Raw genomic sequence first — 27,367 nt, forward strand, 5'->3', positions numbered from 1 at the left:
GGAGATGCTGGCCCAGAGTGAATGCCTATTTTTGGTTTTGGTGGATGCTGCCAAATTGTATTCCCAGAGGAATTCACCAGTCTAAACGCATACCGGTTGAGTTTAAGAGTTCGTCTCCCTGATCTTTACAAGCGTTTTACAATGTCTTTATTTCTGCCAGGCTGATAGGCAAAGAGAAGTATGTGGTTGTTCTAGTTTGCATTCTTCTACGCGGCGTCTCTGTAGGTCTAGGCTTTCCGGTTCTGCCTTTCAGGATCCCCTCAGTGTTGCCAGTGACTTGATAACTCTTTTTTTTTTTAATTTTCTTGGGTTGAATCTGCCTATTTTATGTCTATCAGTTATCTGTGGTATAGGGTAGAAATTGTTTCACTTCACACAGCTTTAGATAGGAGATGGGGTGAGCTTGTGTACCCAATCCACTATCCTGATAAATCTCTCATATATATTTTTCCTCTATGGTATTTACAGTGTTGTTTCTTCTTTTCTCCTTAGCATTATATTGTAATCTCTGTTCTGTCTTACTAGATAGCAGTATAAATGGTACTTAATTCTTTCTGTCTACACCTTAATTATTATAATTATTTCTCTATTGATGGACTTTTGGACTATTTCTAATATTTTATTGCTATAAATAATGCTGCTTCCAGCATCTGCGTGTCAAGTCTCTGGGCCCAGATGGTTTTACTGGTGATTCTTTATCTTTTTAGTGCTCTGTGTCAGTGATTCCTGAATATAGAAATAGGTAGATAGCTGCCCAGGTGATCTGTGACTTAAATCTAACACTGATATACCCGATAATGAGAGCACAAAAAATCAAAACCTTTAGACCAGCTTCACTTATGAATGCAGATGTGAAAGTCCTAATCCTAAGTAAAATGCTCTCAAGTAGAATTCATTGACATGACCCTAATGGATAAGTGCCAAATAAGGTTTATTTCAGGAATGAAAGAATGATTCGGTATTAAGGAAGCTATTGATAACATTTTAGTTGGTTCATTGTGAAAAACTATGATTTTATCCATAGAGGTAAAAACATTTAAACAGTATTTCTAATACATTTTTAAAAGAAAAAAAAAGATACTTCCTTCACATGTTATGGAGTGTCTACCTCAGGTCAACTGTCAACAACATTAGAGGCGTTCTCATCAAAAGCAAGGACAAAACAAGGCTGCCCTCTACTACTTAATATTAGAAGTTCTGGCCAATGTAGTAAGGTATGAAACAGTCATAATTAAGACTTCAAGGATTAAATGAGGTGACATTTCAACCTTTTTAGTATGGTATTTTGGATTCAAATAAGGTGCTCATTGTAGATTCTGTTGTTATTCTTTTTATTATCAATAAGACATATTCACAAAGGAAAGGCAAAATTGTCCCTTGCATCTTAACACATGTATCCGGGTGCTCTTATGAACATGGGTTCTTTGATTTTGGTCCTTGTTGTTGAATGATCCCGATAATCTGTCTGGTCTATGCTGAGGTCTCTCCAGCCTTCAGTCACCAGCCTTAGAGGTGAGTGCCCAGTGCCTATAACTGACTAGTGGTTTGATTCAGTGATATTTTTGATGACCTTTCAAAGAGACCATTTCTTACAAGCCTGACAGTTTTCGGAGGCACAAGTCCCAGACTGAGTGAATAAAGAAGTTACCAGTGAGGAAGGACACAGGAAAACAGCTCTGAAATGATGATAGTGTTGTCCTGACACTTGACTCCTTGTTCAGGAAGCCACTGGTGTACCCTCAGTGCTGTGTGTTTCTGTGGGACACACGCTGTGTGTTTCATGGGACATAGGCTGTGTGTTTCTGTGGGTATGGCTGCCGTCCTGTATCGGGAGTCATATGGAAGTGACCTGTTGGGTTAAACACCACACAGGATTTTTTTCCCAGGCAGCTAGCTGTCTCCAGATTTGGTTTGTGACTTCAGTCTTTTTTTTTTCCCTTATAGCATTTGGAGAGGGCCAAATGTGAACTGTGTTGACAGCACTGGGTATACACCTCTGCACCATGCTGCTTTGAATGGCCATAAGTAAGTATTAATGTGCTATATTCCTGCCCCACTCTTTAGAACTCAGGCCTCAGGTTGTCTTTTTTTCCTTCCTTTAAAGATGTCTAAGCAGGGATGCTGAAAAACAGAGAAAAACTAAATTTAGTCTGTCCACAATTCTTGAGTCTCTGTTTAGTGTATACTTTAAACCTCGTTCCCTAACCTTTGCTCCAAAATAACGTTAAAAGCTTCTTCTTTTCCCCTCTGAAATGGATCAGCACCTTAAACAGTGATCTGAATAAAACGCTCACATTTGGGGACGCTAGATCGTAATGGGGCTGGATAACCTACCAGGTAACCAGCCTCTTTATAAGTTGAAAAGAGATCGAGTGGTCGGGAGAATCTTTCTGTTTACTCCATCTTTCTGCTTGCCACTCTTGCCTCATAAAAGTAGCCTTGTACACAACAAGAACCATTCTTGAGGGAAAAATACACAAATAATATGGCCTATTTAATTCTCTTATGTATAGAGAAGTTATTCGGATTTGTTATGTGGGATTTGTGTGGAAGCCTTTCTGGAGGTGGGCTCTGGCGGCCTGAGGCGGGCCGGCCCTTCAGTGAAGGGGCAGGGGCAGGCCCCGGGGCGGGGGGGGGGGGGTGTGCAGGTGCAGTGGGTAGATTTGCTGGAAGATGGAGCAGGGGAGAGGGCACTGGCGGGAGTGTGAGGCCTAATACGAGAGAAGAGAAGCTGTAGAAGTTTAGTTTTTAGGAAAGACAGTTTATTGGGACCATTCAGACTTTTCTGAGCAGGGAGCCGGGCCCTGGCACCTTGTGGTATTCCGTATCACTTTCGCAGTATCTGGCCCAGCCTAAGTGACTCCAGTGGGCTTCCCTGGTGGCTCAGTAGTAAAGATTCCTCCTGCCAATGCAGGAGACTTGGATTTGATCCCTGAATCGGAACATCCCCTAGAGGAGGAAATGGCAACCCACTCCTCTATTCTTGCCTGGGAAATCCCCTGGACAGAGAAGCCTCAGTGGCTGCAGTCCATAGAGTCACAAAAGAGTCAGACATTACCTAGTGACTAAACAATGACAGCAACAAAATGACTCCAGCATGCTTTTCTAAAGTGACCTGAAAGTCGCTCAGTTATGTCCTGCTCTTTGCGACCCCATGGACTATACAGTCTATGAAATTCTCCAGGCCAGAATACTGGAGTGGGTAGCCATTCCCTTCTCCAGGGGATCTTCCCAACCCAGGGATCAAACCGGGGTCTCCTGCATTGGAGGTGGATTCTTTACCAGCTGAGCTATCAGGGAAGGCCCTAAGATATGTTGAATGTGATCATTTTCTGTAGTGCAGTCTTTTCTGTAACCATCTTAGACAAAGCTAACAGATAATCTATAGAGACTCCCTCCCCCTTCAATAGTGGGGTAGCCGGAGTTAAAGTGGATCTTGGACTTAAATGACTGTAGCTTGTTAGCCAAGTTCACCTCCATATTCTGTTTTTATTTACAGTGGGGATTTTCTTGGACCTCATGTGCATGGGGATAATTATACATTTTTATCTGCCTGATTAGTGGTGTCACCAAGAAGGAAGCCAAGTCCTTCTTTCTGGATGTATCAAGTGATACCATACGTGTCTCCTGCTTGCAGAAGGTTTATGCTTATGTTTGCATAAGGTTAGGGTTTATGTTTGTAACCACTCTAAGTCTGCTCTGCCTGTCTTATTTCCAGCTCCCACCTCACCAAATGCTTTGAATAATGTGGTGAATAACGATATTTGTTTTGCATGACTACTTTTTATGTAAATTCTGTCCCTGAATGCTGTTTCAACATTACAAACAAGGAACCCAGACTTTTTCAAGATAATGGAAAATAAATGGATTATCTGGAAAATAGCTAAACCAGGAGGTGAAGAGTCAGTGGGGTGTGGTTCAAGATGACTCAGCCGCTTGTCAACAGCTGTTCAAGTAGTCAGGGAATTCAAAGGAAGACTCAGGTGACAAGCTCAGGTAGAGATGGGAGCCAGGTGAGCTCCTCTCTATGAATGGGCTTCCTGCTACACAGACATGCAGAGCTGCTGGTAGGAAAGACTTGTGGGTTCTGCAACTCACAGTCGATTTTTGCCTTTTAGGGATGTGGTCGAGGTTCTTCTGAGGAACGACGCGCTGACCAACGTGGCTGACTCTAAAGGCTGTTATCCGCTGCACTTGGCAGCCTGGAAAGGAGACGCCCAGATAGTGCGGTTGCTCATCCATCAAGGGCCCTCACACACCAAAGTCAATGAACAGGTTGGAAGGAAGGGATGCTTTCTCCACGCAGCTCCAGCCAGACCTTGGCAGCCACCTCAGGCCCACAGCTCAGATCTAAGGGAACCAGCTCTTCCCTGGCCTAAGAGTAATTCCCCTCTTCCCAGGGCCACTCCTTTTAGTGAATCAGAGAGACCCTGTACCATGAAGGGTGTATTTCGTGTGCATTTGAGTTACGCACAGTTGAAATAGTGCTGTAACGAGCACAAGGTTGGAAACAGTGTACATCCTGCACAGCTGCCAGGGATCATTTTAAACTGGTGGGTCCTGCCATCAGCGTGGCAGTGCGGCTTGGGCTGCTAAACCAAAACACTCCAGCGTGCATCAGGACTCTGGAGACCATATTGTTTTGCGTGCTTCGGAACTCTCAGAAGTGGAGGAATGCATGCTGTTAGCTGAAAAGTGAACTCACAAAGACACATAAGTGGAGGCCAGAGGTGACACAGCGGAATGAAGACCATTTCAGTGGTGTCCTCTAATGTTCACTTAAGACTGACCATTTTTAAATTAACACGTGATGCAGTATTATTAACCAAAGTACAGATTTTATTTATTTTCCCAAGATTTTAAGCTAGTGTCCATTATTTGTCTTCATACCTTATTCAAGAGTCCATAGTGTATTTCATTACATGGAGTAGCTTCAGCTGCTGGCAACAAATGCTGGTAGATTTTCTTTTCATTCTTAATCTGTTAAAAATATTTTCTAATTTTCCTTGTTATGGCATCTTAGATGCACCTATCATTTAAAAGTGGACATTTAATTTCCAAATACATGGGGTTTTTAAAGTAAAAACAACAAAAAAAAACCACATTCTTTGACAAAGCAGAGAGTATTCTTTAAAAATAAAAAACGCAGCTTTTGAGCAGAAACCCCATACACTGGCCATGGATTCAGGTGCCCTTAGACTGTACCTCCTCTTCTTTATATGTAGTCCTTTGGGAAAGTTATATTTGAATTATGAAGTTCTACACCAGCCTCTCATGAAGTGTAACTCCCTATAGTTTGGGTCTGAGATGGTGTTGATTTACAAGGAGAGGGCCCTCTCTCTATGACGACCCATTCTCCTCTTTCTCTCTCTGCTCTGAACTGAAGTAGGTGCTTGAATGAGAGAGATGCTGCCCTTTCTCGATAAACTTAGGATTCTTTTCCTAATGACGTTGATGAGAGGAGGTTGTTCAGTAGCCTCTGGGATTGCTGCTGCTGCTGCTGCTAAGTCGCTTCAGTCGTGTCCGACTCTGTGCGACCCCAGAGACGGCAGCCCACCAGGCTCCCCCGTCCCTGGGATTCTCCAGGCAAGAACACTGGAGTGGGTTGCCATTTCCTTCTCCAATGCATGAAAGCAAAAAGTGAAAGTAAAGTCGCTCAGTCGTGTCCGACCCTCAGCGACCCCATGGACTGCAACCTACCAGGCTCCTCCATCCATGGGATTTTCCAGGCAAGAGTACTGGAGTGGATTGCCATGGCCTCTGGGATTAGATCAGGCTCATTCCTCAAAAAACCCAGGAAGCCGTTCTTGAAGTCCCTCCCGCAGCAGGACCATGTACATTCTCAGTGAGCTGTTCAGAGCAGAGCGGGCTCTTGAGTCACCGAGAGGTTCGAGAAGACTGCTGCAGTGCTCCCAGCCCTCTCCATTTGGAGAGAGAGTGTGTGTGTAGCTGTTCGTCAGCCTCCCTTCCCCCTGCAGGCTGTATTTTCTGGATAGGTGAGCAACAGACATTGCAGATTGTTGATGAGGATGTTTGCTTTGTAACATTAGGAAGGAACATCATCTCTTTAAGTCTGCCTCTTACCTAAATGCAGTTTTACTCCTCCTGGCTAACATGATGGTGATTGCTCTTACCTGGAGGAAATATTTTAAAGAGGTTTGCTATTAACCAATATCCCTCAAAGTTGAAAAATCACACACTAAAGTCCTCTTCCTTGAAGAAATTTTCAGCCCCCATTCCTAATCCTGTCTTTGCTCACTTTTGCCTTGGAACACAGCTGCTTGGGTTTTTGAGCCACTGGAGTGTGCTGGCTTGTCCTGCTCACAGCCACCTCCTGCCTGGAGTGTCTGTTGATAGGTGACACCCCGGCCCCTGTGCTTTGCCTATCTGGCAGGCAGGTGGGTGGGGCAAGGGCTGGGCACAACCTCGAGCTCGAAGAAACTAATGTATCTAGGCAGTGGTTACAAGTACTTCACTGATTTATTAAAAACCATTAATGTTGCTCCAGTTGGAAGCTTGGGCAAGAGGGGTGATGACAGATGACCTGAAGGTTATCTTCTTCCGATAACTTCCTTCTGAGGCACCCAGAGGACAGATCTGAGTTGGTATAGTGTTGGGGCCCCTCAGGGCTGTGCATTGCATTGATATATTTCATCCATTTTATCATCACATTTTCTTTTCCTCTCCTTTTTATAGAATGCTCTTGAGATCAAAGAACTCAAAAAGTACGGCCCCTTTGACCCTTATATCAATGCCAAGGTGTGTACTTTGCTGCCAGGATTTCTCTGCATCATTTCTCCAAGCTGCACTTTCTGTTCGGTCCTCTCTAGCTTCCACTCTTGTCCGCTCAGACTCTTCTACATCATCCTGACGTTTGTCCGCTTCTGCCCATCTGCTTCTGGCTTGCCTGGGAATGGGAAAACACAGCTTCAGTGGGTTTTGGTTTTGTTTTGAAGACCCATACCAAATTCTGGAAAGGTTGGGTGTTTTTTTCTGAAATGTCTGAAAAGCTTCCAAGTGGCAGAAATGGGGAAATAGAAGGGACCATATATAGGCATAATTTACTACCATGATTTCTAAAATCATTTAAATTCAAAAAAGAAAAATGCAGTTAAAAGATGTCAGAAAATTATTTAATTGTACTTCCTAGATTAATTTTTTTAGGTTTGCTTTTTATGTTTCTTTTGAGATGGAACCTGATTTTCCGTAGCTCGTGGTGAAGGTGTGGCAGAAGGGCATGGGTGACTGTTTCACCCTTAAAAGCTGCTGGTGTGGTTTCCCTCTCTTTCCTTTGAGTTTGGACCTGAATCTTTGCTTAAAGCTTCAGTCTCTTCTCCCTAGCCATTGCTTCTCTCTCTGCTTGGACACTCCCAGCTCTTAGAACAGCTCAGAAGTAGGAAATGAAGTTGCAAGGCCAAGCAGGGCACTGGCCTTGAGTCTCCCTCCCTGAGGCTGGGGCAGATAATGGGCTGATGCAGTGATGAACATCCAGCCGCGGGCCTCTGCTGCCTCTGGAGGCAGAGCTGGTGGATTGGGCGATGATGTTAGCCTCTCTTCTCTGCGCTCTCACCTGCTGTTTTTGACTCAAGTTTTTGTTCAGATGAGGTTTTTCATTTTGGCAACAGTCTGGAGTCTGGTTGAGTCGCTGCATTGTTCACATTAGCTCCCTTTCACTTGCTCTGAGTTCAGCAGAGGCTGGGAAGGGATACGTGAGGTCCTTCTGTGTGTTTCCAAATGCAAGGCAGATATTTCATGGTTTTCACTAAGAGACACTGATTTAGCAAATGAGTTCCCTATGGGCTGGACCGCAGCAGCCTCTATGGGAGATTGCCCTCAGCTCTTGGGCCCTAATGGTGGAGAAGCAGTTTAATTTGGGTTGGTGAAACATGGTAGCTTTTGTTCTTGCCCACACTTTCAATTCTGTTGTCTAAGCTTCCAGAGGCGAGGGTACTCTGTCTTCTTCTTATTGGAGGTAGTGTGGCATAGTAGAAAACCCTCATTGACCAAGGTCTTTCTTTTCAAGTCAGATCCGAGTTTGAATTCTGTGGTGCCACTTACTGGTGTTGACTGAACAAGTTACTTATTTCTCTGAGCTTTAGTTTCCTCTTCTGTAAAATGGGGTTTACCATCTAATTGGCTCTATTATTGGAGTTCAAATAAGATTATGTACATGAAGTAAAAATATCTGATCAGTAGTCGTATTTGAGTTTCTGATTTTAAGAGGTATACATCATGTGGCATTTCTGAAAGGCCATTTTGAAATTTGTTCTTTGTTACTGGTGGGGGACACTTAAGACAACATTGCTCCATTGGTCTGTTCAAGGTTTTGTTTTGCAGGGAGGCACCTTGAAGTGATTGTTTCCCACTTGGTGGTTGGTTAGTTAGCTTATAAAGCTCTGATTAAGGGGTAAAACTTTGGTTCTTAAAAGCAGATTTTCCTATCCCTTGATTTTGCACACATAAAAGGAACTTAGTCTAAATGGAATAAGAACTTACTTCTCTCTTTGGAAATAGTCTTCCCTCAGTATTCATGAGGATATTGGTCCTAGGACCTGTGAGGATACTGTACCCAAGTCCTTATAATAAGATGGTACAGTGTTTGCATGTAACCTACTTCTGTCCTGAACACCTTAAATCCTCTCTAGATTACTTAAAATACCTAACAGTGCAACATAATACAATAATATGCTAGATTAATAGTTGCCACATGGGGACTTTGCTAGCAATCCAGTGGCTAAGACTCTGCCTTTCCAATGCAAGGGGTGTGGGACCGTCCCTAGTTACAGAGCAAAGATCCCATGTGCTGTGGGGTGTGGCTGAAAAAAGACTAGTTGCCATGTGGAAAATTAAAGTTTTGCTTCTTGGAACTTTCTGGACTCCTTCCCTGCCCTGAATATTTTTGACCCATGGTTGGTTGACTCCTCTGATGAAGAACTCATGGATGGGAGGGCCAACTGTGTTACCCTTTGCCTCTACCCCACCCACCAACCCCTCAAAGGCCAAAAGATGTAAACTCCATTAAAGGATAAAGCTGTTTGGGTTGTCCTAGGAATGCAGACTCTTTTCGGGCTGATAAGATTCTCACCTCCCTAGGTTTTATTCCTGACTCAGTGGGTTTTTATTGACTTGGTGTGTCTAAGAATTGTTTTTGCTAAAGTACATTTGTATGCTGAGTCCTGTCAGGCACCTGTAGACACAAGAACTTGTAGGTGCCCTTCCTGGGAGCAGAGGTAGTTTTCATGAGCTTTTATCTTCCTCTTCACTCTACAGAGCCTTTCCTGTTTTGGCAAGTCAACATAAACCAGTCCAAATGTATGTCATCCTTAACAAAGGTGAAACTATTAAAATTGTTTACTTACTCCCTTTTAAGACAATTTTGACTTAGTCTAAATAGCATAAGATGAGCAGTAGTCAAATTAATTTTATGGAAGATGTAGTTTTTTCCAGACACTTAAAAGTAATCCAGTTTTAGAGCTGGAAGAGATTTGGACGTTCTGTAGACCAATGGTCTCCAGCAGTTCATCGGCTTGTCTGGCTGCATCAGAATCACCAGAAAGCTCTTATAACATTTTTTTATTTTGAAAAAATTTCTAGCCTTCAAGAAGTTGCCAGAATAATGCAGTGAACTGCGTTATACTCTTCTGCTAGACTCACCAGTTGTGGACACTCTGTGACATTGTGCATGCTTTTACCATCTCTCTTCTCCTGTGCACACTCTTGTGCTCTTGTGTGTGTGTGTGGTGTGTGCGTGTGTGTATATATATGTGTGTGTAATATATGTAATTGTTGTAGTTGATGATGAATTATGGCAACCCACTGCAGTATTCTTGCCTGGAAAATCCCATGGATGGAGGAGCCTGATAGGCTACAATCTATGGGGTCACAAAGAGTCGGACACGACTGAGCGACTTCGCTTCCAGCTTCCATTTGAGATTAAGTCATAGATTTCATGACCCTTTAATCCCAAATTCTTTAGCATGTATCTCCTCTAAGAATAAGGGCATTCACTTGGTATAACCAGAATGCAGTTATCAAATTCAGAAAATTCAGCATTGATACAATATGCAATCAGTGCTTGGATTTCACCAAGTGTCTCAATAATGTCCTTTAGAGCGATTTCTTTTTCTGGTCCAAGATACAGTCCAGGACCATACATAATCTGGAACAGTTATCCTCAGCCTGTTCTAGTCATTCATGACATCGACATCTTTGGAGAGCACAGGCCAGTAGTTTTGCAGCCTGCCCCTCACTCTGCATTTGGCTGGTAGTTCCTCGTGCTCAGGTTCAGGCTGTACGCTGTTGGCAGTGGCACCACAGACTGATGTTCTGTCCTTCCTTTTAGTGCATCACATCACAGGGCACATGCTGTCAGTTTGTTTTGCTCTTGATCGTCATGAATGATTGCCTGGTTAATTTGGTGTCTACTAGGTTGGTAACCTGTTTAATAATAGTTTTCCTGGGCTTCACCCTCAAGGTGCTACCTTGGCAATCCTGGGGTGGGGCTCAGTATTCGTTCCCTTTAAGCTTTCATGTAATTCTAAAACAAAGCTTATTTAAGAACCACTGATCTAGGCTAACTTTCCACCAGAGCAGGATTTCTCTTTTCTCATCTAAAAAGTGGGCCTTATTTGTTTCTTTTCATAGTAAACACAATCACCCTTGGCAGCCTCCTTTTGGATTCTGTTCATTTAGGGGTTTTGTGCTTGTTGATGTCTATTCTCCTAACCCTTCCCTCTGTTGGTCAGAGTAGTGCCTTAAGAGCTTTGCAGAAGAAGTCTGCCTCCTCTTCCACATGGTCCACATGATGAACTTTGTCCTCATACTCTTCCTCTGTCTTCTAAACCTCCGTAGACTCACTTCATCCTTTTGTTACAATGTGGGTATATTTCCAGGGCCTGTACCATCGTGAAAGCTGGGAGCTGTAGCCCCCAGTGTCTCTAACTTAGATCTGTCATCAGTGGACAAGAGTGAGGTTGGACGATGATCGAAGCACTGAGAGGTGATGGTTTGGAATAGTTCCCAGAGAGAAAAGGCCGTGGAAGTGTTTCTAGATGGTTTTCTGCTGCTTGCATTGTATGTGTGTGTAAAACACACAAGTAATGGATTTATGCATCGAGTGGGGTCTCCAGGTGTAAAGGGTACTGGGATTTTTTTAAGTAATGACCTAGCAAGGAAAAAATGAAAGTGGACCTCAAGATAAACAGGAATGGAGAGTTTGTGCAAAGCCTTTGAGGAAAATTTGGGTATTTCATCTCAGTCCCCTTGCTCAGTCCAGATTTCCTGGGGTGTCCACCCAAGGTGTGGCTTGTAAGGTGTGAAAAAAAAAAGATTCCAGGTGGTTGGGAGTCTGTACCCTCCTTGGAGTCCCCCCTGCCCCTTTTTGTGGGTCCATGTATCCAAAACTTAGTGACTTCTTGCCCTGAAAATTGTCAGGCTCCAAGGGGAAACGGTATGGCCTGTGTTCAGTAGTCAAGATATGTGGTCACCACAGACGTAAACTCAAGAGTACTGTCATTACCAGACCATTTCTGGCGAGACTGAAATGTAAACAAGATGCTTCCTACACTCTGAAAATAAACTGCAGAGTGGTGGTTAGGCCATTTTTAACATAGACAGGCAAGACAGCTTGCCTGGTGGGGATCAAGACTGTGCCTTTAGTGAGACAGCTTTGTGGTAGCTGCTTTAGTTCTGCAGAAACCCAGAGAAGGCTTTTTTCCCTCTCTGCTAGATAGTTCAGAGTTTTATGGTTCTTCAGGCCCTAATGACATGCTTTTTACAGATTATTCTGGTTTTTGAGAGACAACTTAGATATGAAAGAGACAGCAGTGTCTCCTTTAGAGTAAACGAGTTTTTCTGGCCTGGAGTTTTAATAAGAATAAGCTAAGTTTCTTGGCCCTTGCTGTCATGCTAATCTTGAGATATAAAACACGAAGAGTCTTCTTAAACTTCCTTGGGTCGCAGCTCTGCCCCAGGATCCTTGTACAGGAAGCTCCTGTGAGTTTTCATTGCTGTAGCGGTCCTTGCTTCTCGTTAGCATGTGAAGTGACAGCTCTTAAGTTTTATTCATGCCATAGCCTAATAGGAAATAGGTGCATGGGTGGCCTGAAGGGTGTGTTTGACACAAGAGCCCCAAGGATTTACCTCTGGCCCCTTGCTCTCTAGACTTGGGGGTTGACATGGAATTGGCCCCTTGGACACAACTGTATCACAGGAAACCCCTGCTAACTGGCTGTATTCTGCGGCCAGAGGTCTTGTCTGTGCCTTCTCAGCGGCCGCTCTGCTAGAGCTGTGCTGGGGCTCGATGCTGCTCAGTGGCCGCTCTGCTAGAGCTGTGCTGGAGCTCGGTGCTGCTCAGCGGCCGCTCTGCTAGAGCTGTGCTGGAGCTCGGTGCTGCTCCCTGTGTTTATCTGTGTGCATTTATCTTTGCACGTGGCTCCTGCTACCACTCTTTCTGTCCTTGTTTCATTTTTAAAAATTTCTTTGCTGTCATTCTGTTCTTTGGGGGCCCTGCTCCTAGTAGCTCTGGATCTTTCTGATACACTTGGAGTAGCTGGAAAAAATGATGCAGTCAAATGCCAGATCAAAAGCAGATGGATTTGCATGCATGTTTGGGTAACTCCTAGTTTATTACTTTGAATATATTCATAGATTTAAAGCTTTTATGGAAACATTTAATTTTTACTTTTTGACCACTGAAAGGTGCATAATATTGATCTGAAGTACGCACACCCCTGGAAGCTTTGTTTCCCCCAAATGGCAGAAGTCTCCTGGATAAATTCAGGAATCTCAAAATCCTGTGAGAGAGTTATCATTTTTGTTCATGCCTCTGAAAAGGAGCGGTCATGGAAATTTCTGTCTACTCTAGTTATACGTTGTCAATAGTAGTAAAAGAAAGAGCAATGATTAACATTTTGCTTCCGGTGATTGACAAAGCACAAACTTGTCCTGTTTTATCTCAGGTTCTGCCTTTAGTCTGAAACAAAATTGGCATCAGAGGACCATGGGGCTGTGAATTTGAATTAATGACAGTGTTCCAATCTTGAATATTTTGCACCTCTCACACAAAATATTCCAGTGTCTGATTGTATCTTTCTTACCTAAGAAATCCTTCCCTGCACAGCTGCAGATCCTGCATGCAGTGGTTGGGGCAGAATTCTGGAGCAGGCTCAGGGCAGCCTTTGGGTCCTACATTTCTCTGAGACTGCGCTCGGGCACCTCCGTCCCTTGGCAGTGGCTGTTGGCTGATATGTTGAAAGTGATTTGGGTGCTCTGCTCTGCTACTTTCATTGTTGGCCGATTGATTTGCATGTAAGAAGCTACGCAGATGACAAGCTCTTTCCAAAAAGCTTGTGTGCGAGGCAGTGGATGGTCAATGGATCCAAAATCAGGACCACGGGGTTGGCTCAATAGAAACTGTAAAACCAGTCGAAGTTTAAAATGAGTCAATGGCAGTGATATCACGGGGGTTCATCTGTGCCAGGGCTGCTCCCCACGGCGTGCCATGTTCCCAAGGTGGCTCTCCTTGCTGTCTGGAGACGTGTTCACATGGCATAGAGGAGACTGCAAGGGCCAAGGAGCTGGCTGCTCCCCTCTGGCGGTAACTGAAGCTGATCAGAGCAGTTGACCTTGCTGGCAGCAGAGTCTGTCTGGATTCTGACGTAGTTCTACTAGTCCCCGAGTATTGCTGCTATTTCTCTCATTTAAATTTCAGTGGTTTTACATGTGATTATCCCAGTGTGTGCCCATCTGCCTGCTGGTCACTTTTCTGACGGTCATCCGCCTGTTAACTCTTTAGAACAACGACAACGAGACGGCCCTGCACTGCGCAGCCCAGTATGGCCACACTGAGGTGGTGAAGGTGCTGTTAGAGGAGCTGACTGACCCCACCATGCGCAACAACAAGTTCGAGACGCCCCTGGACCTGGCCGCACTCTACGGGAGGCTGGAGGTGGTGAAGATGCTCCTCAACGCACACCCTAACCTCCTGAGCTGCAACACTAAGAAGCACACCCCTCTGCACCTGGCAGCGAGGAACGGCCACAAAGCCGTGGTACAGGTCCTCCTGGACGCCGGCATGGATAGCAGCTACCAGGTAGCAGGGCGGGCGGCCCTCCCAGGCCCGGGGACCCAGTCCTGTCGGAGAAGGCACGAGCTACGTGCTGCTGGGCTGTGTTCGTGTTTAGCACGGTTCACATCACCTTGTCAGATGCTTCTAGCTGCTGACTCATTGTAACACGAAACTTTAGAGACAAACTCCTCCAGTGAGTCTGTTATTTTTCGTTTCTTTTCAGGGGTAATACATGGCGTTATACCCTGAAAAGATGTGCTTACGGACGCCCTCTTGAAATTAGAAAGCTTTCATTATCTTCCTCTGCCTGTGCTCCCGCTGCCACCATTCGCACCTCCAAAGTCCCGTCATCTTGGTGTTGCCGGCAGGACACAGCCTTCCCCTTTGCTGGTAGCTTTCTCCCTCAGGACGGCCATTCCTTAGGCTTGGCAGCCACCAGACCACAATGGAAGTCATGGCATTTTCACCCCCTTGTCCTTTTCTTCTCCTCATTCGCTCCCCCCAGGAAGGTGGGGTTTGGGGGAGTGTCACCTGTGGGTGGCTCCGAGGGTGACTGTGCAGTTACTCGTGTGTGGCCTCCTGGTGGTGCATCAAACACCCTCTACCAAGTGTGGGCCACGATTGTGGTTTTGGAATCCAGACCCGAAAAGTGGGAAAGATAATGACAGAGAACTTCGTGTGGTTTATTTTATTTTCCGTCCCTTCTCGTCTGTGTCCCGTTTGTCGTGTGAAGCCACGCCAAACCTGAGTCACTGTCTGATGACATCCTGCTCTGCGCTCTTGTTTGCTTTCCAGACGGAGAAGGGCAGTGCTTTGCATGAGGCTGCTTTGTTTGGCAAGACCGATGTGGTGCAAATCCTGCTGGCTGCAGGTGAGAGGTCGGCAGCGCTCTTGTCTGCACAGCATGCCTGGGTGGGGATCGCTCCCCGCTAGGATCTCCAGAGGGGGATTTTTGCCGGCTGCCTTTGAACCCAATGTGTATATCTCCACTGGTTGATTGCAAATGTATGAATTGTTCTTGAATAGCTGGATAAAATGGCTTTGGATGAAAATGTTGGTTGTGCCTCTTGGGAGCATTAGGTGTCCTGGAGTTTGACCCTCACTTGAAAATCCTCACTCCCCTGGTCCACCTGGTGTGCCTTTCTAGGAATTGATGTCAACATAAAGGATAACCGTGGACTGACCGCACTGGACACTGTCCGGGAGCTGCCATCTCAGAAGAGCCAGCAGATAGCGGCACTTATCGAAGGTATGGGTCCGTCTCCCTGCCTGGCTGACCAGAGGACCAGCTGGGTGAACCAAGATGTTGGTATTTGGCACAGCTTTTTTTTTTTTTTTTTTTTTTTCGGTCTTTCCATGTAGATCACATGACTGGAAAAAGAAGTGCAAAAGAAGTAGACAAAACCCTTGCACCCCAGCCACCTCTCATCTCCAGCCTGGACTCGATATCCCAGAAGTCTCAGGGTGAGTCAGCCCTTCTCTGCCTATAGAGGGGAGTCTCAGCTCGAAAAAGGTTGAATATTGAACGTTCTTTGGCAGAATGGAAAAACCTTCATGTAAATTATAATTTGGAGGATTGGGAGTACTTAAGTTCATATTCAAATTCATTTTTTCCCAGCCACTGTATGAAGCTTTCTTGGGCAAAACTTAGGCCTTAACTGTGGATGTCGTCTTTCATACTTTATTCTCTACTTTTAGAGTTGGCTCCATGAGAGCTGTCCTGGCATGTGTGACAGATAGGATGAACTCAAATCTCAGTGAAAACTTTTTTTTTCCCCCCAACATACACTGTAGTGCCTTGAATATAGCTGGCCCATAATAAATATTTAATGAGTGTCATCTGGTTGGTAGCTATATATATGGCAGGTTTTAGTAATGTATCATTTATCCAACAAATGTGGTCTGGGTGCTAGCGTGGGCAGTCCAGCCTTTCCATCATTAGCCAGGATCCACCTCTTCAGATTGATTGAGCAGCCCTTTTGGATCCTAGGTCTGATGGATGAGAAAGACAGAACACGGGCTGACACCTCCCCCAGATGCAAATCACAATGAGGAAGGCTAGAGAAACAGAGCAAAGCCACATACTAAAAAAGGAAAGAGATTTTTCAGAGGACAGCAGAGATACAAGGGTTCAGGACTTCCCAGCCTGTCTTTACTGTGGAGTCCCTGTAACCCTCCCCAGTCACATTTTTTTTCTTGACCTCATAATCTGCTGGTAATGGGATTAGTAGTTCACTAAGCTCTTAGCTTTCAAGGATTTTACAGTTACAGTTTTGACTCTTTGCAAGTGACCCAGAGATCCCCGGTCTATAATCAGATCCCTGGTTACTTTGCAGACAGAGGCACACATTTGGATCCCAGGCACCTTGAGGTTTGTAGTTACCTAGCAAGTGAGTCTCAACAGCCACACAGCAGCCCCATCTCAGAGAAACTCCACCATCCTGTTTTGCTTGAGCACATGGAGGTTCCTGTTAAGAACGTAAAAGAATTACTGAAGTTTTTTCAGTTGTACTTTGCTATATTTTCTGGTTTACGTTCATGCTGTCATGATATTGAGGTATTTCAAAATTTATAACAGTCTTGGGTGATGTCCTTCATTGATGTCAGATGTTCCATCTTGAACTAGAGAAAATTTTGTTCAGTTCTCAGAGTATATAGTGCAGATGAAATTCTGTATTTAGTCTTGTTCATGGAGAGAGCCGTAATTTATTTTCCTGCTCTGGGTTAACACTGGTCAAGTTCAGGTGACTGGAGGGGCTTTGGCTAGTTGCCGTGGTGGGAAGTCCAAGACTGTGTCCTCCTCTTACCAATTCTTGCCTTCCCACTTCTCTTTAGGTGACCTGGAGAAAGCAGTGACTGAACTGATCATCGATTTTAACACCAACACAGAAGAGGAGGGTCCCTATGAGGCGCTGTACAATGCTGTCTCCTGCCAGTCCCTGGATAGCACGGCCAGCGGACGCTCGTCCGACCGGGACTCTGTGAGCAAGGAGGCTGAGGCGGCCGGAGGGAAAGCTGCTGGAGTGAGGCCTGTATGTGGCTGGGGTTCCGTTGTCACCTCTGCTCTGCTGGGGAACAGGGGAAGGGAAGTGTGGCCCCCAGTGCCAGCTGCGTCTCAGAGGCCTAGGCCGCCTCCACCTGTTCTCCCGGGGGCTCCCCTCTGCCTTTCCCCCTCTTGCTTAGTTGGGTCTAACTATGCAGATCATGTTGAGGTATACTTTTAGTTTTTCAGTTTCAGTATAACCCGTTGGCATCTTTCTGTTACTCGATTGTCCTTAGAGCAAATTGAAGCATTTCATTTGTGTTAGGCTTAGCGCTGTTTCTGTGTTTGGTGTCTTTGCTATGTATTGTTGGTTTCTTTCCAGAGAGCAAGTCCATCGATGGAAGAGCTTACTAAATAACTTCCTGTCTGCCCTGAGTACATGTTGACCTTCCATTTGCCCTTGAAAAGTTACCCACTGGATTTGGACAGAGTCTGTGTTCAGCAGGGTTGTAGCAAGGCTTAAGCAGATGCAGATATGCTAGCATATACCTTCCCATTTTTCCCATAGTTATAACCCTCCAGGCTTTGAAATGGTGGAAGGAGGACAACTCTGAATTTTTCCCTCAAAAGGTCAGGCTTCCCATCTGACTGGTTCTTTCTGTAGTACTTGCTTCTTCTAGCCTTGAACATTGTTCTCCAGACTCCTTACCCCGCTGTCTCCCCTGGGGCTTTGCTGTGAGTCTAGGCCCGAGTCAGTGGTCCCATGGCCCTTCCTCCCTGCTCTGGCAGTGCCGCAGTTTGAGGCTTTGAGCACTGTGCTCCTCATAAACAGGCGCTGCTGTAATGGGATTCCAGTGATAGTCCCACTTTGGGGCATATTTTCAGGTGTATATTACATCTTCCTGTTGGAGAGGCTGGCCCTTCCCTTTGGTGGGAATCTGGCTTATGACCATTTTGACGATCCTTTGGCTGCCTGGTGATCCTCGGACTTTTCATTAGTGCCCTGGGAATGGCCAGATGGCTTTGGTGTTCTCTTTTGTTGGATTTCTGGCCCTGCCCTGTCCCAGCATTTCCGCGTGGATTTTGGAAAGGCCTGCCGACCGCGTGGCAGCACCCCCAGAGTGGGTGTTACCAGGGAGTGTGATAAACTCCTTGTCGGTGGTGAAAGCAAGCTTGTGTGCCAGGCACCACTCACAAAGTGCTTCTGCAGACAGAGCTGGTTTGCTTCTGTTTGTTTTCTCACTTCTTTCACTGTTAGGTGCAAATAGGCCAATCCAACCTGTGGAAGAAGACACTGCCATCTGTGGCACTTACCGGTGATGCCCATTAGAGGGAGCTGGAGGCTTTGCAAGAACACCGGGTTGCTGAAGTCAGCTTTGAATGACCAAGTTCCTGTGGGCTCAGCCACTGACTTACATGGGCTCTTTGTTCATCCCACTCTAGGAATCTAGCCTCCTGTGGTCCTGCTAAGTAGAAACTGATGCATCTGGGGATGCCTCCTTTGCCAGTTTTATTTGAGGATGATGTGGCTGTGCTGCCTTCCTGGCCCTTGATAATTAACTGTGGCCAAGGAACTGTTCCCTGTCTTGTAAACATAGCAGATAGTTATGTATGAGTCAGCTTTGTAGCCCCTCAGCCAAAGTTTTCATGGTAGAAAAGAGAGACTCATGCTTTTCTTTCCTTCCAGGGTCCCTGGTGATCACCACTTCCATAGAAACCTTTCAGACTGTTCTTTCTAGGCGTCTCTCGCCTTGAAGAGGCATCTAGGACGAGTAACTTTTATTATGCTTCATTCTGGTTTTCCTCAGTTATTGTGTCCCTTGGTTGGATAACTAGCGCGATTATGGGCCTGCTCCATTTGCCGTTCCCCTCCTTACAAGGTGTCACTGGGACCAGGTTTGTCCCTGTACTTCTGGAGCAAGGAGGGTGGGGAAAGTGGACTTAGTGGGAAATTCGACCTAAATAGCTTTACTTGGCTTGACCACGTTGGAGTTGTTGCCACTGGGCACCCATCTGGTGGCAGGGACTAGGGGAATGACCAGATTATCAGTATATAATACCAGCCAGAAAAGTGTGTTTAACAGAGGGATCACGGAGCTGAGTGCTAACTAACGCGGCAGCTCCTAAAATGGGAAAAGTGTCTTTTCTTACAGGTTTCTTGGAGGCTGTCACTTAATTCAACATTCACCTCCACCCAGATATTTAGAAATACTCTTGTTCTAGCAACACAGTGAACTAACCTACAAGCCAAGGAAGGGGCCTGCAAGCCAGCTCCCTTCCCTGTAGGAACATGAGCTCTCAGGCATGAATAGGACTTTGGAATATGAAGACACTGAGAGTCCAGCAGGGACAGTGGCTCTTCGTCTTTCTTTCACCAAGGATCGTTCTGTGTGTTCCTGAAACTGTCTGCCGTGATCTTGATAATCTCTTCTTCAGTGAGTTTCTTGCTTAAGGGTAGAGACTAGTGAACTGAGGCCCACAAACAGCTGCCTGTTTTTGTGAATAAAGTTGTATTTAGAACATAACCACACCCACTCATTTACATATCCTCTATGGCTGCTTAGATGGCCGCATGGCAGAGCTGACCGCAAAGCCTAAAATATTTACTGTGTAGCCCTTTAAGAAAAAGCTGGCCAACCCCTGTGAGGGCAGATAACTGACACCTCTTACTTTTTTTTAATGGGCTGAGATGAAATAGGATTTTCATATGCTAATGATATATAATAGTACTCACTGAAGAAAGTGACCAAGGACAAGAGACGAGTTCTGAGCTCTGCTAATAAATAGGAGTAGCATTAAGCTTGGTGGCTCAGATGGTGAAGAATCTGCCTATAATGCAGGAGACCTGGGTTTGAACTCAGCAGTAGGAAGATCCCCTGAGAAAGGAATGGCGACCCTCTCCAGTATTATTGCCTGGAGAATTCCATGGACAGAAGAGCCTGGTGGGTGCAGTCCGTGTGGTTGCAGAGAGTCAGACACGACTGAGCGACTAGCACTTTGACTTTGAGCAGGAATTGATGTTTTTGTCCTAGATTGCTTTCCTTGTTATTTCCCTAATAACTTTGGTTTGTTAGAATTCTGATGAGTTGGCTCTTTTGATTTACTGTTTCCTCTTCTCCAGTAGATTGGAAGTTGAGCCACTGGTTTTCCTACACTGGAGTTTGTGTATTGCTTTCACGAAGGACATTTTCTGATGAGGCAGTTGTGTTTTTAGTGCTGATATTTCTCAGTATGGCCAAGGATATGACAGATGTGTTTGTAATCTCTGCTATAAAGATCGAAAAACAAAGCAACAGTAGTTGAATTGTGTGTGTGTGTAGAGTTCTCCATCTGTTCAGATACTAAACCTTGAGTTTAGTCTGTCAGGGGAATTCTGTACATTATTCTTTTTTATTCCCAAAGGCAAAGATAAGAGTAAACCAAAAAAGTTAGGTTCTCGAAAGAAGAGATAGTAAAATACTTATTTTTCTTTTCTACAGAGAGAACGTCCTCCGCCTCCAGCAAAACCACCACCCGATGAAGAAGAAGACGACCACATAGATAAGAAGTATTTTCCCTTGACAGCTTCTGAGGTAGAGAGTTGAGGATTTATTCCCATCACTGAAATATGATTTTTTGCTAAGTGCATCCAGTGTGTACTTGAAGACTTTGCTATCTCATTTTCTTTTCACCTCTTTGGATTAGTGAAATTCTGTTGTATGTGTCAGTAATCCAGAACAAGACCTTTCAAACTCACCCAAAAGTACTAAGCAAGGAATTTTACCAGGGCTGTCTAGCAGGCAGGCCAATTATTGATCTGCCATGCCACATGGAAAGCCAGACATCATCCACATTTTCTCCTGGTTCCATTAGGCTAAGCAGTCTCTCCTTTGGCCTTTGAACCTGTGTTGTCTTTTCATACAAAGTATAGCATACCCTACCAATCACTGTTCTCTACACTGGATCAGATTAGCAACCTTTTAAAAAAAAATTATGTATTTATGACTGCACTGGGTCTTCATTGCTGTGCACAGGCCTTCTCTGCAGCAAGCAGGGACTGCTCTGTAGTTGCGTGGGCGTGCTTCTCTCCGTAGTGGTTCTCTTGTTTCAGAGCATGGCCTCTAGGCGCGTGGGCTTCGGTAGTAGTGGCTCATGGCTCTAGGGCACAGGCTTAGTTGCCCTGTGGCATGTGGGATCGTCCCAGACCAGGGATTGAACACGTGTCCCATGCGTTGACAGGCGGAGTCTTTACCACTGAGCCACCAAGGAAGGCCCAGATGAGCAAGCTTTGCTTCTTACCCAAAGGTCTTGTTTCTGTTTTTGCATTTTCCATTTTCATTTCCCGTGAAGAATCTTGCACCAGGGCAAACATGGAAAATGTCATGAAAACTCAACTAGAGGAGAAATAGGAGTCAGGGGATAGGTAGGGGACATCAAAGGAGGCTATTTGAAAAGAATAGTTCACTTTTTAAACTAAGAAATGTTGTCATGGGCAAATAGTTCAATCTTCTAACTTAGGTATATGAAGAAAATCATATTTTCCTTAATCGTGCATCTTCCTAATGCTCCTTTAACACTTCCCACCATTCAGAGAACACATTTATTGTTTATTCAAAATATTTTATAATTTCAGTAGTCTTTTGTAGCTCATTCAGTGCCCTATTATTCTTTAACTTAAAAATCAGCTAACACACATTAATCAATTAAATCTCATTACTTAGTCGCCAGAGGTCAGAGCTGACTTTTTTTTACTGCTATGGACCATCTAGTGAGACAGGTTCTTTTATTTAATATAAACAGCTGCAGCCATAAGGATGACTTCAGTTTAACAATGTGTATAAATACAAGGAAATCCTTTTAAGAATATAAAAATCAGTGTTGGAGGTAGGGGCTGATTTCCATACTAGATACAAATTCTGTCCTTATTTTTTTCTATCCCTTAATTACAAAATACATATTATTATGTCTCGATTAAGGGGTCTCTAGAATTACAGGCTCTAGGGTAATAATACATTGCCAGCAGATACACGTGCATGTAGTAAATCCCTGCATGTTTTTATGTAGAGGTTCGCTTTATTACTCCCTTTTTACAAGGAGAAGCCTAGCGATAACAGAGCATCTTCAGTCAGGGCTGGGTCTCTGTAAATGCCTTATGCCGCCTCTTTAGTAAGGACTTGGAGTAAAATTTCTGAAGTCCAGGGGTAAGGGGAAGACTCTTAAAGAAATGTTGGATGACCAGCACTTTCTCTTCTCCCAGGACCCTCTAGGGCATACAGTTTGGCAATAATACTGTTATCAAGAAGTAGGAGGAGGAGAAATCTCCCTACAACTCTTCTGGGTTGGGGACTGTCTGAGATACATATTCCAATAGCCTGGAATTCTGGATCAGTTGGGCCACCATAGTCAACATTTGGAAGACCCTGAGAACCCTGGCTTTGCTTCCGAAGCAATGATTATAAATACATGAATACAGAGATGGTGTAGTCTGGGTCATTATCCTTTTAATATCCAAGCAGATTCTGTTTACTGTAGCTTGAGTGGATAGATCTTCTCCAAAAGTGGACTTAAAAAAAATTTGGACTCTAGCCTTCACCATCTTCATTTCTTATATACTCAAAGCTTTAATACCCCAAACTTCATATCGTAGGAGGTGCGCACTCTGCCCTGGTGTTTGTTTCCCATTCCTGAGGTCTCAGATCATCCACGGAAGCCTTTAAGAGAAACTGAGTGTGCCTGGGTCCAGGAAAGCTGATCAGCGTAACAACCAGATCATGAAACTGCCTCAAAAAGATCAAACGTATACACACACATATATTCAGCTATTCAGATGTTTTCACCCCACCAAATGGGCTGCCAACTGCATCGGCCTCAAGAGTGTTTTCTCTCTGCCTAGATGTGCTGAACATTCATGGGAAGCTGCAGCTGTTGTGATATCTCTTCCCAGAAAGCTGCCCACACCCGGGTGGGCCATTCCATGGTCATAGTTAGGTGCCGACTGGTAGTTGCTTTTCTTTGCAGCTAAAATGTCACTCTCCGTAGAGCAGAGAATACATTTTTGTTTTTTGTGGGGGTTTTTTGGTTGTTGTTTCTGATTTATTGCAAGCCCTGGAAGAAAGGGGGAAAAAAAGATTAAGGAGTAATTTATAAAAAGAGGAATCCTTTCTATTGAAAATCAGTTACTGCCTTATTCTCTGTGACACAAGGCTTCTTGAGTGGGAACACTTGCAGAAAGGCAGTTTATTGCTTTTTCATGAGATTTTAATCCCATAGCTGGCAGAGGGCAGGACCAGGAGGAAAAGATCATCCTACGATCGTGTGGGTCTAAACGGGACCCTCATTAGACATCTGAAGTGGGGAGACGGTTCCTCGTTGAGTGGAGAAACCATACTTCCCAGAAAAAAATAGAGGCCAACTCTAGAATCTGGAGGAGGGGTGAATTTTTTGGCCCTGGCTCTGCTGGAAGCAAGTCCCAAGACCTCTCTGAGAACTGGGTTTTGTCATTTGCTGAAGGAATGAGCTGGAACCAGATGCTCCCTAGCTGTGGCTGTAATGGTTCGGGCCCCTCCAGCTCTGCCATTGCTGGTTCTCTGCTTCCGGTTGTCCTGCACAGGAGCCAGGCAGGGAGTGAATGCAGGTCCAGTGGCCTGATTTTCCAGATGGAAGTCATCAGCCCTGTCCTGCTTGGGAAGAAAGGATATTATAGGCCAGGCACCCAGGCTGTCAAATACCTCGCAGAGAAGACTGCCTGGGGCTCTGTGAGAGCCCTGACTGCGTGCAGAACACTCACAGAATCAGATTTCCAGGGCTCTGCCTAAGTGGTGGCCCTGGGTGTGTAAAGTTGCAGAACACACATTCCTGTCTGTGAAGCCTGTGGTGTTAAGTTGACGCTGTCTGAACTGCTTCATGGCCCCTCTTTGTTCCCTTAATTGTGTTCCTATGATGAGGCGAAAGGAATAAAGTAATACAGGCAAATGGCTCCCTGTGATGAAATAGTTTTTAGCTATCAGGTGGCCCTCATGAAGTGGCGGTGCCTGCTGCGCTCAGCAGAATTTTGGAGAGATCGTCACTGTCTTTGGAGTGGCAGCCTTGTTAGCAGACAGGAGCTGCAGTTTCTCGTTGAATCTGAGGCTGCTAGAATCTGTTATCTCATTAGGCTGTAACGCTGTGAGCTGTGCCTCCAAGAAGCCAAATCCTGATGAATGACAAACCTGATTTGTTTCCAGTGAGCCGTGGGACATGTCAATAAAGGAGGAGGTTTCTGGGTGCACCAGAACGCCTGACTTGTAGGGTCCCCTTGTTTGTGAGATGGACTCGTGAATCCCTTCACCCCCTCCTTCGTAATATATCCCTTGTTCCAGCCAAACTCCTCAATCGAGAGATTTTGTGCTTTGGTTTGCTTTTGTAATAGCCAGTATTATATTTAATTTGCCTGTGAAACACATTGGATTCTTAGCACTGATGAGCCAGAATTATCCTTTATAGCAAGTATCTCCATCCTCTCTCTCAGTGCGACTGTAGCATGAACCGTCGTGTTTCTGGCTTGTGTTGAGACACTTGGCTCCTCTGGTACCATGACTGGCTGTGGCTACAGGCCCCCAGCTGACTCAGGCCGGTTGGCAGATGTCGGGGCCAGCTCTGGCCAGTCATTTCATCAGAGACACTTGGCTGCCTGGATTAGGGGTTTCTCAGGAGACAGAGCTGCTTTTTCTCCACTGAAATTCATCCTTGCCTCTCTTCAGAACAGAGATTGGTAGAATTGATTTAAGATTGTGTTCTCCTAAGTGTGTTAGGAAGCCAGCTTTGGGAAAATCCTCATCTATAACCCTGGGGCCTATGAAGAAGGGCTCACAGAAATAGAGGATTTACAGACAGCTTTGTTCCTAGTAAATGTATGTCAGTCAGGGTTAGTTAGAAATCATTTTGATCCCCTCTTGAGAAGAGGGGAAGGATTCCAGCCTTTGGGGTACTGTGTGAATGTATTGAATATTAGAAAAGAAACGTGGAGAGAGAAGGCCTTATGATGCATGGTGACTAAAAACCACTCGGGAGGTGTTATCCACAGAAAAGAGATCACGCAGAGAGGGGCAAGCAGGGGAGGGGAGGATCTTGGGTTTTATTTATGGCATTTTGAAAGATGAAATGAGGGAAGGAAAGGGAAGTGTTTTAATCAAAGGCCATTGAGATTTGAGGCCCAGATGTGTAGCCAGGAGAGCAGTTGTAATTCCCTGTGACACTTGACTTACTTACCTTTTCTTCCCCTCCTCTCTTCCTCTCTGAAGAAAAAGGAGCTGATAATCTCAAATTTATTTGACATAGCCTGTCTGGGTGTTAGCCCCCCGCCTGAGAAGTACGTGCTTTCTCTCTCAGGTCTTGGCCATGAGACCCTGGATTCAGGGGAGCGCAGCCAAGGAGGAGGATGAACACCCTTATGAGCTGCTGCTGACAGCAGAGACAAAGAAGCTGGTGTCCGTGGATGGAAAGACAAAAGGTAGAGCCCCCACCCCCCTTCTGGCAGAAACAGCTCCACAAGGGCCAAAGGAGACAATGGTGTTCCTTGGGCTGGGTGAGTTGGGTTTCAGGGCATTCTGGGTGGTGGGCGTATTATGGCCTTTCATTTTAATACCCTGGGCTCGAGTGGACTTGTCACCTTTGAGCATATGAAGCAAGGAAAAGGTCAGGTCAGACTAGGTGAGTGCCGAGGGAGGGAGGGCTGGCAGCCTTGTGGCCGAGATTGATTTGGGGTCTCAAATCACAAATCCTCAAGTTCCTGTGGTGGAAAAACAGGCCCAACAAGTCATTCCCCTTGGGTTCAGGCTGACGGCACAGACTCCGCTTTGAGGCCTGACCTCAGAGCGAGCCACTCCTGGGGAGGGGCCCGTGATTGGCTGCCACCAGTAACTGGAGTGCTCAGTTGCCTTGGCCTACTTTCATCGCCTCTGCGAAATCCAGCTTCCTCTGTGAGGGGTGAGGGCTGCAGGACTGAGAACGGGCCAGGCGGCGTGCTTGCAGTCCCCACCGGAGTGAGTGTGCCCCACTGGAGCGTTTGTGACGACCTCTGTCCCCTAAGGAAGAGCAAGAAGGGTGGTGCGATTCCCACTGCTGTGGAGGAGCCCCCACGGCCCCTCGCAGCTCGCTGTAGCCCGCCGGCCTGGGGCCCTTCACAGGCGCTGTCAGTGCCTCCTTCCACCCTCTGACAGCCCGGGGCGCAGGTAAGAGCGGGGGCTGCAGTGGCGTCTTTGACAGTACCCTCTGCGAGGCCTGTCAGGGTCGCGGTGGCTGAGAGAACGTTGTGGATGTGTCTGATACTGCAGACCTTATTTTTAACAGTCCTGTGTAAAAGGTTTCTCCTTGAGTGCATAAAGTTTGGGTTATTTTCATAGTAGTTTTGTTTTGATTTGTTTTTATGGTTTCCATTTGGAGCTTTTCTTAAAAAAAAAAAGTTATTCAGAAACAGTAAAATTCAGCCTTTTTGTATGCAGTTTTGTGAGTTTTGGCAAAGACAGTTGTTTGCTGCCCCACAGTTAAGATAAAGCATGGTTTCCTCACCAGAAGGTTCTGCATCCCTTTGTTGTCAGTCCTGCCCCTCCCTTACAGTCTCGGCTCCAGTGTCTGTCCCTATGATTTTTGCCTTTTCCAGAACATTGTATGAATGGGGTCTTGTAGTACATACCTACAAAAGGGTTCCCAGACCCAGTTCCTGTGTGTGTGTGTGTAGGTATATAGGCTTCCCCACATCAAGAAGCAATTCTCTGATGTCACTGGGGTCTCTGAGACTCCAACTTAAGAGGCTTAGTCCTATGAGACTGCCCTCCACTTCAGGTGCAGATCATAAGCCCAGGTCTCTGCATCTGACCAACTGGCTACACATTGGAGGCTCCAGTGACCCCCTCCAGCTCAGGATGCCAGTTCCAAGTCCAGGTTGTTACCTGGACTTCTGACTGACTGGCTATAAATCAAAGATTAAATGCCTCATGCCTCACAGAACTGAGGGAAACCCACATACTCACTAGATTACCAATTTATCATAAAAGGATATTAAAGGATACAAAGCAACAGCCACATGAAGGGGTACATAGGGCAAGGTCCCGGTGAATAGAGCTTCTGTCCTCCTTGAGCTTGGGCCCAGGCCTGCTGGCATGCAGAAGTGTTCTGGTTTCCCTAGCATGGAAGCTGTTAGAAAAAATGGGACCGACTGAAAAGCTGTCTTTTTTGGTTTTAATAGAGGCTTCATTGCCCAGTCTTGATTAACTGAATCATCCTCCAATGGCATTGATTGAACCTCAGACCCCTTCTCCCTTCCTCAGGAAATCAGGGGATGGGACCAAACGTTCAACCCT

The 27,367-nt window shown here is 45.5% G+C and overlaps 1 protein-coding gene across 1 annotated transcript in view; it reads left to right on the plus strand.

The window, feature by feature from the left end:
- Positions 1 to 27,367, plus strand: part of ANKS1A (ankyrin repeat and sterile alpha motif domain containing 1A) — a 167,162-nt gene that overhangs the window by 67,208 nt on the left and 72,587 nt on the right. Inside the window, exons 2-10 of the mRNA XM_068960833.1 lie at positions 1,945 to 2,025; positions 4,119 to 4,275; positions 13,796 to 14,092; positions 14,864 to 14,939; positions 15,216 to 15,317; positions 15,431 to 15,532; positions 16,904 to 17,100; positions 20,531 to 20,623; positions 25,398 to 25,518. Coding sequence (XP_068816934.1) covers positions 1,945 to 2,025; positions 4,119 to 4,275; positions 13,796 to 14,092; positions 14,864 to 14,939; positions 15,216 to 15,317; positions 15,431 to 15,532; positions 16,904 to 17,100; positions 20,531 to 20,623; positions 25,398 to 25,518 — 1,226 coding nt within the window. The remainder of the gene's footprint in view (positions 1 to 1,944; positions 2,026 to 4,118; positions 4,276 to 13,795; positions 14,093 to 14,863; positions 14,940 to 15,215; positions 15,318 to 15,430; positions 15,533 to 16,903; positions 17,101 to 20,530; positions 20,624 to 25,397; positions 25,519 to 27,367) is intronic.

This window comes from Capricornis sumatraensis, chromosome 22 (genome assembly GCF_032405125.1).
Source record: "Capricornis sumatraensis isolate serow.1 chromosome 22, serow.2, whole genome shotgun sequence".
Lineage (NCBI taxonomy): Eukaryota > Metazoa > Chordata > Mammalia > Artiodactyla > Bovidae > Capricornis > Capricornis sumatraensis.